The sequence below is a fragment of the Octodon degus genome, unplaced genomic scaffold (genome assembly GCF_000260255.1).
Source record: "Octodon degus isolate 3935 unplaced genomic scaffold, OctDeg1.0 scaffold00003, whole genome shotgun sequence".
In the NCBI taxonomy this organism is placed as follows: Eukaryota; Metazoa; Chordata; class Mammalia; order Rodentia; family Octodontidae; genus Octodon; species Octodon degus.
The window spans coordinates 28,149,597-28,159,546 of record NW_004524579.1 but is presented as its reverse complement, the minus strand read 5'-3'; the positions used below and the strand labels follow the sequence as shown (position 1 = coordinate 28,159,546).

The 9,950-nt window shown below is 41.5% G+C and overlaps 1 protein-coding gene across 1 annotated transcript in view; it reads left to right on the top strand.

Annotated features, from left to right (window-relative positions):
- The window catches only part of LOC111816422, a 41,646-nt gene extending 34,137 nt beyond the window's left edge, over positions 1-7,509 (top strand). The window contains exon 4 of the mRNA XM_023713717.1: positions 7,466-7,509. Within this exon, the coding sequence (XP_023569485.1) occupies positions 7,466-7,500 (35 nt within the window). The 3' untranslated portion in view covers positions 7,501-7,509. The remainder of the gene's footprint in view (positions 1-7,465) is intronic.
- The last annotated feature ends 2,441 nt before the right edge of the window (positions 7,510-9,950 follow it).

The window sequence follows — 9,950 nt, the reverse complement described above, 5'->3', positions numbered from 1 at the left end:
AAAAAAAAAAGTAATCAGAATCACTATTTTGTTGTTACTATTGTTGCTGTTGTTCAGTGTCTCACTACCCAGTTCAGGCTCGTAGTGATCCTCCTGTTTTCAGCCTCCCCAGCACTGGAATTACAGGTGTGTGCTACCACAGCCAGTCATAGCTGCTCAGCACACCCATGGGCGGGCCTGGCGCAGCATGTAGTACTGGGGATTGAGCCCTGTTCCCAGTGCTTGCCTAAGCAGGCTCTTAGTCCGCTGAGCTATCTCACCGGCCCCAGAATCACTATTTTTTTGGCAAGATAATGGAATATTTGTTATAGACCTTACAATTATAAAGTCCTTGCAATTTTGTAGGAAGCCAAATGGAACATGAATTACATGGAAACTTCTATACCTCCCTACCACTCTTTCATGGAAGACAAACTTTTGGGAATAACATTTGCAATGTGATAGGGAGCACACAGATCACAGATAATGAGTCTACTTAACAGGTCTTGATCATGAGTCACCAAGTCCTGCCTATTGCGCAGGACTCAGCTTTCTCTTCAACTTAAAATCAAAAAGTAATCTGAAGATGCCCATGATGTCTTTGTTATCCAGACACATTCCCAATTCAGGAAAGAAGATACCTAGGGTCAGTGTACTGAAGGATTTGATTATTAAAATAAGTACATTGACCCTAGGTACAGTGCTTACAATGAGAATATAGTTAGTAGCTTTCTTCATATTCTCACATTTAAAAAGAAAACCACAGAAGGGCTGGCGAGATAGCTCAGTAGACTAAGCACCTGCTTAAGTGAGCACAGGGACTCAGGTTCTATCCCCGGCACCATGCCAGCCCCACCCCTGGGTGCACTGAGCGGGCCACCGAGACCAGGTGTGGTGGCACATGCCTGTGATATCAGCTCTGGGGAGGCTGAAAACAGGAGTCCAAACTGAGTACTAAGACCCTATACCAAACACATACATACATACATACATACATACACACAAAACAGAGGCTTCCTTCATGTTTTAAGCAGTTGAGTTGGAAAAATATAATTCCATTTCAGAGAATTATAGTCCCATTTCTCCTCAACACTAAACTCGAAGATTATCCCACTGTTTCACAGCACTCGTTGGGCTGGCATCTGTGATGGTAGCTAAATAAATGAGAGTTCAACATAATACCTGCTGGTACTTTTGGCTTCCCTTGGAACTCCTTTGTTGATGGACACACTCACTTGCCCAGCCCTTATTCTCCTACTCCAAGGTATAGCAGATCAGCTGGTCATTCTACTATAGGAGCTGCTGGATGGTCTTTTGATTGACTATGGCCTTGGCGCTCAGTCATTCCCATACAAAAGCCACCTGTATCCCAAAGAGTTTGTAAGAACCCTATCCCAGAACTGCCAACCGCAGCATTTCTAGATGAATGCAGTACCACAATCATAATCATTTGTAACTCTCACTCTGTACCACAAATCCCCCCTCTTTTCTCCATAGCAGTTGCCTTATTTATTGCCTATCACCCCTCCGTACTAGAACGTAAGCTGCATAAGGGCAGGAATTTATCTGTACCATTCACTGATGTATTTGATGTGCCTAAATTAGGTACTCAACATTCATCAAATAAATTGACAAAATATTTCATGCTTCTATCTATAAAATGAAAATTAGGAGTAAAGTTGATTCTGACTGAATACTACTTCATTCCAGAAAAAATATTCTATGGTTTGCTTTTGTTTTTTTCAGAACCAGGGATTGAACTCAGGCCCTTGCGTTTGCCAGGCAAGTGCTTATTCTACTGAGCCATCACCCTGGCCCCAGAATTTTACCATTATATAAAATTGTCTAATATTATATATAGTGTAAATCAAATAGGTATTAACATCATATTACTTATGCAATCAAAATGAATTTTGTTTTTTGTTTTTGTTTTGCAGTACTGGGGATTGAACCCAAACCTTCACACTGAGCTTCATCTCTGGTCCTTTTTATTTTATTTTATTTTATTTTATTTTTTGAGACAGGGTCTCACTGAATCACTAAGTTGCTCAGAGTGGACTCAAGCCTGTGAACCTCCTGCCTTAACCTTCCAGCATGCTGGAATTATAGGCTTGCGTCACTATGCCTGAGACTCAGTTTTAATTTTTTTTTAAATTTGTAGAGAAATATGATAGGCTAATCAATAAAACAAAGTGTCCAGTCTAAAATATACTAAAATGCTCAGAGACAAATATAATGGAAATACAAGAAAGGGATACATGAGTGATGCAAAATTTTGTTTAAAGCAAAGCTTTTCTGTGTGATTTTAAATGGATGATAGATATATTAGGATATTTAGGTTCCCTTGGATATACTTAAAGAATGATGTCACAATCTTTTAAAATGTCAATACTCAGGACAGAAATAACAAAGCTTGCCAGTATTTATCCTTAACAATGAAACATTTTAGTTACGACCTTTAAAGAAGAAAGTTATGACCAATAAGAAGAAACACCTTTTCCATTTTCTTTAGGAGGTAAACAAGCAAGAAATTTTGAAGATAGCAATCCTAGAACCTCAAATGGAGCCAGGTACCCCCCTTGCTGAGGCTTCTTCTGGTAAAACATCTGCATTTGCACCTCCTACTCTCTACCTAAGAGTGAGAGGAGTGAAAGCTTTTTTTTTTTTTTTTTTTTTTTTTTGGCGGCTCCAGATTGCCTCCAGGGCTGGTCTGGATTGCCTTGAGTATCTGGGAATCCAACCACCGCTCCCAGAGACTGACTGCTTTGTTTAAGTAGGCACTTAAACAACTGAACTAATGGGCAGGCCCCCAAGTTTTCTATCTTGTAATTTTTTTTTTTAAATTTTTTGAGGGGAGGTTGTATTTTGGTTGTAGAGACCTTGGTTTCACTAAGTTGCCCAGGTTTTCCTAGAAGTGGAGATCCTCCTGCCCAGTCTCCTCCTGAGTGCTGGGATTATAGGTCTGGATTCCTTTCTTTAGCAGCTCCACCTTCTGGCATTAGGAACTTTCCTTGGGTGAGAGGAGGTTAGAGATGAACTTCATTCCAGGAGTAGAGACGGAGCTTACACTTCTAGTGTTGCCCACCTAGCAGTGACGATAATAAAATATATCATGAAAACAAGCACTTGACAGTTTCCAGCACTGTTAAGATCTTATTTTACTACTAACTCAATTTATGTATTTAAAAGTAATCCAAGTTGCTTCTGGAAAAAAAAAAATCACTTAACAGTGATCAACCCAAACACTATAAGCATTTCCCACATTCCTAAAAGTAATATGGCAAATGCTCATCTCCTTGGGCTTAACATGGAAGAAGTTCAGTTTGAAAGCGATTTTGATGTGCATTTGACTATCAAGCCTCTTGTCCCTTTAGCTTCAGAGGAGGCTAAAGACTTGATGAGGAAGAGAAAACATGGAGCCAAGTCTCCATCTTTGTTTTTCTTTCTTTTAAGAAGCTGTCATAGCTGCCATCTATAACTAAACGCAGCACAGGCCAGTAGGGGAACTATGAGCAGGATCCCAGTATGGGGGGCAAAGCAGGAGGAGTTAGGAGGGAGAGGAAGGAAGCCACAGTTACCCTCGGCAGTAGTGGCAGTATTCACAGAGGCTGTGAGGCCATTGATCTGGCCAGGGTGGGAGCGATGCAGCCGCAGGGCACCCCTTCGTGGGCCATAGACTCCCCACTAGTGCAGGGACCATTTCCTTCAGTGGCACACACCAAGTACTGCACTGAGGGGTCCAGAGAGAAACCTAGCATAGCACAAGTCCTGTGTAGCTCACAGTCCAGAGGGGGGAGAGTAGAGTCAAGAACCAATTCAGAGCCTGTGCAAGGGGAGTACTGAGAAAAGAATGAAGGAATCCTGCCCAAGGGAGTTAAAAAGTCTTCACAAAAAATGACATTTCAGTGAAGGGAAGTAGAGGTTGGCCAGCAAAAAGGGATGAAGTGGGGGCTTTCAAAGCAAAAGAAACAGACTAGAAATGAAAGTAGTTGGTATATTAGTGGGATGGTTAGAAAATAAATATGTAGCCATGGATATGCTTGGTTTATACACACACACACATACATAATAAAACACAGTTACACAACGTATTAGATATCATGGCAAATAGAAACAAATGTTCATTGAAAAGGGACTAGTTATCCCAGCATGGTGCCATGTGCCTGGAATACCAGCCACTTGGGTCAAGGATACAGCTTAGCAGTACAAGCACCTGTCTGGCAAGCTCAAGGTCCTGAGTTGTATTCTCAGTACCAAAGGGGAAAAAAAATCCCAGCTACTGTGGAGGTTGAGGAAGGAGGATCTCAGATTTGAGACCAGCCTGGTAATTTAGAGAAAACCTTTATGAAAATTTGAAAAGGGGTTGAGGATATAGCTCAGTTGTAGAGCACTTGCCTAGCGTGCACAAGATCCTGAGTTCAATCTTTAGTACTGCTAAATAAACAGGAGGGTAGTTGATCAATCTATGACACAATTCATACAAGGGAACAGTACATAATAGAGTAGAAATGTTCACTGTCCTTATAGTAAAAGATCTAAAAGATTTACTAAATAATAATAATAATAATTAATTAATAAAAGATTTACTGCCAAATAAAAGAAAGAGGTCTGGAATATTATGGATATTATGCTATCTTTTTAAAAGGAAAAAATACATGACAATATGGCTATATGAGATGGAGTAGGAATGGAAACATGGAGAAGTAGCACAGAAGAGATTTTTTCACTGTATAATTTCTTGTTTAAAGCATGCAAATGTAGCTGTTCAGAAAAACAGCAATTGAAAATCCAAATGACTGAAACCTGTGCTGTCTGGAGTTCATATTAGTATTCCTCTCCTTTACCACTTGGTGAGACTCCAGAAACAGACCTTCCTCCTGTTCAGACGAGGCTGAGTGTCCTGATGCAGAGGCTCTCTGGATCCTGACACCAGGCTCACACACACACACCAAATGTCAGACAATATTTGTTGAATGAAGCCTGGAGGAAAGAGACTGAGCTAGGCTGGAATATAGATTAAGAGCCCGACTGAAGGACAACATGCTGTTATATTGAACTCCAGTTGAGGCCAGATGTGTTGAGCATTTTTTTACTCTTTTATTGAGGTATAATTTACATATTAAAACCTTTTTTCCAACTGAATGTGGTGGCACATACCTGTAATCTTAGAACTCTGTGAACCTGAGGCTGAAGGATCACAAGTTTGAGCCCAGCCTAGACAATTTAATGACCCCTGTCTCAAAATTTAAAAAATAAAATGATTTGGGGATAGAGACATGCTAAGGTTCTGGGATGTATCCCCAATACCACCAAAAAGAAAAAAAAAACAAGCCACTTTTCAGGAGACAATTTAATGCTTTTCAGTAAATGTCTGTACAGTATCATACCACCACCATAGTCAAGTTCTAGAACTCTTTGTCCTTCCAGAAAGTCAGTGCCCCATTGTAGTTGGCACTACCGCAACTTTTGGGCCTGCTCCCTCTTACTGTGATATGGGTTCGTCTAGAATTCCACCTAAATGGAATTTTATGGTAGTTGGTCTTTATATCTGGATTTTTTTAACTCTGCACATTGTTCTAAGATCCAAAATGTTACTGTAATAGTTTATTTTTATTATTCAATAGTATTCCTTTGTGTGGCTTTGCAAATTCATAGAGACAGGCATTTATTCCTAGATTAGTGATTGTCAAAGAATGAGAGGAAGGGTTTGGGAAGTCTCTTTATTTTGGAGGGTGATAGAACTATTCTGGAATTAGGTAGTGCTGGAGGTTATATAATATTGTGAATACACTAAAAGACAATGAATTGTCTACTTGAAATAATGAATTCTATATTAAATAAATGTTATCTTTCAAAAGATTCCATTTTAGTCAGCCTGGTGGTGCATGCCTATAGTTCCAGCTATTTATGAGCCTGAGGCAGGAACATCACATTTGAAGCCAACCTGGACAACTTAGCAAGACACTGTCTCAGAATAAAAAATAAAAATGTCTGGAGGCATAGTGCAGCGTAGAGTTCTCTAAGTTGAATTCCCAGTACTACAAAACAGGTAGATTATAGCAAGCACTGCTGAGATGGCTTCTAAGCACATTCTTTGGATACAGACCTGGTGCAGGTCTGTGGGTCACTCACTTATGTGAGAGGTTGGATACATGGTGGTAAGTCTCAAGTTTTTGAAATGTTAATAAAAATAAAGCTCTTTTCAATGAAAACTGAATCTGGGCATGCACAGAAAGCACTGTGTGATACTGACAAAGGCCTCGTTGGTATCGGTTACTCGTGAATGTACCTACACTTGCCTTCTGTCACACCCGTGGCAGACCTTACTTAATTCAACACAAGTTTCAATCAATAAGTGGTAAGTTGACAGGAAGGGATTAAAAAGTAACTTGTTGCCTAGTGTACATAAGTATGGAATAAAAATTAAAAAAAAAAACAACAACAAAGGCTGAGGCACTGTTCCGGATTAAAGGATACCAAATAGACGTCTATGGGAATTAAATACCATGTATGATCTCTAGTTTTTGGGTCTGGGAGGATTTTTTTTCTGTATAGGATATTATTAGGCTACCTGACAAAATTGGAAAATGGACTATAAATAATAGTGTAGTATGGAATTGATGTTTTTGTTTTGTTTTGTTTTTTATTTATTTGTGTGTGTGTGTGTGTGTGTGTGTGTGTGTGTGTGTGTGTGATACCAAGGATTGAACTCAGAACATTGCACTTGCCAGACAAGTACTTATTCCACTGAGCTATCACCCCGGCCCCCTTAATTTTTTTTTAAACAGGTCTCACTGTGTTGCCTGCACTGCTGCCCAGGCCAGCCTTGAACTCCTGATTTCCCTGTCTCAAGTTGCTGGGACCATGTGCAAGCACCACTATACCCAGCCTGGAGGGGTCTTCTCGCAGGAGCGCACGGAACTGGGGATTGATTCCAGGGCCTTCACACGAAGCTATTTCCTTATCTGTGTTTTATTTGTTTGTTTTTAATTTTTATGATACTAGTGTTGCTAAATTGCCTAGGCTGAGCTCAGACTTGCAGTCCTGCATCAGCTCCCTAGAGTTCTGGGACTACAAGACTGTAGCAGCACCCAGCTCCCAGTCTAAATGGATTGCTTGTGATATCTATAGCATGCAGGAGAAAGACTGCTGTGGGGCAAGAAAGGCTCCTTGAGTGCAGAACTGAAAGAAGCCCTTCTGAGCAGCCTCACCTGCCTTCCTCTGGTGCCAGCCTGGTGCTATGGCTGCGAAAGGGAATATCCTGTCTTAGGAGGTATACACTGAGGCGTTAAGGGGAAAGGTATATGAGTGCATAAAACTCCAGCAGTATATTAACTCTCCACAAGGTTGAGAATAATAATTTGGAGAGAGAGAGGCTATGTTGCAAAATATTAGTCACTGGTAAATCTGGGTAATGGGTATATAGACATTTGTTGTACTGTACTTGCAAATGGTCTTGGAATTGGAATTGTTTTTAAACTTCTAGGTCACTTTAGCAGCAGAGTTGGATTCAGGAGCTGAACACTGTACCCAGGGCTTCATCAGTGCTACGCACACGCTCAGCCCCTTGACTGCACTTTCATCCCTAGAGCTGGGATTTGAACCCTCTGCAGCCGCAGCCTTCTACACAATATGTGGTATGGTGCTAAACTGCACCTCAACAGTTGTTGCCTGAAGAGAAGGCCTCAGTGGAAGCTCCTGACCGGGTACCTCTGCACAGTGCTTCTTCTCCTACTTCAGTATGTGCACAGTGACTTGGGGGTCCTGTTAAGATGCAGATTCTGGTTCAGTGGCTGTGCTGGAGACCCTGTACTCCTAGCAAGCTCCTAAATGGGGCCACCAGGCTCTACAGCCAAGACCTATAGGGCCTAATGTACAAAACTTAAGAGAGATGGGTGGGGGGAGGAAAACAATCATTTAAGGGACAGAGCACAGCAAAGATTTTATCAATTTGAAATGTTTTGCAAACGGTGTGATGGTGCACACCTATAATCATAGCACTCTGCTTAGTCAGGGAGACCATAAATTCAAGCCCAGTTTAGGCAATTTAGTAAGATCCTGTCTTAAAATTAAAAAACTTAAAGGGTCTCGGATATCACTCAGTGTTAAGGCCCTGGCATCAATCTTCAGTACCACAGTAAACAGAAGGCTATTAAAATGCTTCTCGATAAATTAAACTTTTTTTATTTTTCAAATATCCTTTCTTTTAGCATACATGCAGAGTGAGTCTGTTAGGTACCATATTTTAGAATTCAGAATTGGATAGAGATGAAAATTAGCTGAAACAGAATTTAGCCAGTCTTTCTCTTACCTCAGCAGACTGCAAATGAGCCTTCAATCTCGGCAGTTTTGGGCCCGACAAGTGAACTTGGGATCTAACAGTTTCACTCAGTGTCACAGGCACAAGAGAGAACATTGCAGGCAAGAGTGCTGGAAATGACAAGTTCATCAAAAGCAAAAAAAGTTGAAAACGATGCTGTTAGCATCATTTTAGTGATAAAACACTCTTCTGGTGAATATTTGTGTTGCATGTTTTTAGCTTTCAACTTTGAGGGGGAAACTACCCTAGCTAAACAATGCCAAATCCATTTCATATTAAAAAAAAAAAAAAAAAAAAAAAAAACTATCTGTGGGAGATAGCCTGAAGGACAATAATTAACTTTACCTAGTGCCAAAATCACAGTGCCTCGTTTCTTTGAAAGATTCAGGGATAATCCCACTGCACAGCTCTGCGGTAGAAATTAGGCCCAGCTGACAGGCACTGAAGAGAGAGAACAGGAGGCCGAGAACCTCTGAGTGGGCAGCCCACCCCCAACTCACAGGAAAAGCTGTGTGAAGGGCAAGAATGCATGTGGGTGGTCCCAAGCCTCAGCCTGCAAGAAGGGTAGGTCTCAGCCCTCTGAGGCTCCTAGAACACTGGCCCCTCTGAGATTTGCTCTCAGTCTGCAGCTGCTGCCGGTCGGTCTGCTTTTGCTTCTTACCATGCTCTTTCCAGGCTGACTTTCACTTCCCTGGCATTTCTGAGCGGCTTCATCCTGTTGCTGCTTTGGAGCTGTCCTCACACTTCCTTCCCTCTGTGCTGCCAACATCTGCCTCATCCAAAGGAGCCAGCGCCTAAGACCCCAGGCCAAGGGAGCTGCTAGGGCTGGACTACCTGGGCTTCTAAGGGCTGTGTTTTGTTTCTTCGTTTGTTTGTTGGCTTTGGTTGGTTTTGTTTTTGTTTTTGAGACAGGGTCTCATGTAATTCAGGTTGGCCTCAAAATTGCTATGTGGCCCAGGCTGGACTCCAACTCACAGAAGTCCTTTTGCCTCAATCTCCCCAAGTGCTGGGATTTCAGTACCTGGGAGGCATGCACCACCATGTCCAGCTCTCTTTAATCAGGAAAGAAATGAGCACCAGACACCCACAGTCCTCCTAGCTCCTGAAGAACACTGGTTATATCTATTTTTTATTTCTGCTTTGTAGAGGGGCAGGTACCCAGGTCACTTTTCAGTGGTTTCAACAGTAACATTGATACTCTTTAAGAAAGATGTTCTGGCCAAAAGTTCCTCTCAGGCCTGGGCTTCCTTGCCCACTACACAGATATGTAGTGTGATTGAAAAAAACAGTGAATATTTAAAATTTTTTTAAAAAATATATTATCATAAGAGATACATTGCCATTAATCTCTTTCAATAAGTGATCACTCTTGCCATTTTCTGAAGCAGCTCTGGAAGTCCTTTCTGATGAATGTCTTTTTTTTTTTTTTGTATTTTAGTAAGGGTCTACAAGGTTTCACTACATGGGTTGGACTCATAGTGATCCACCTGTGTTCAGCCACCCAGGAGCTGGGATTATAGGCGTGCCCCTACATCTAGTCTCAGTCCAAGGCTCAGCATGCCCCAGGAGGCAGGGCCAGCACAGCAGGCTGGGGATAAAACCCCAGCTGCTACACTGTACCTAAGCAGGCACTTTAATATACTGCACTATT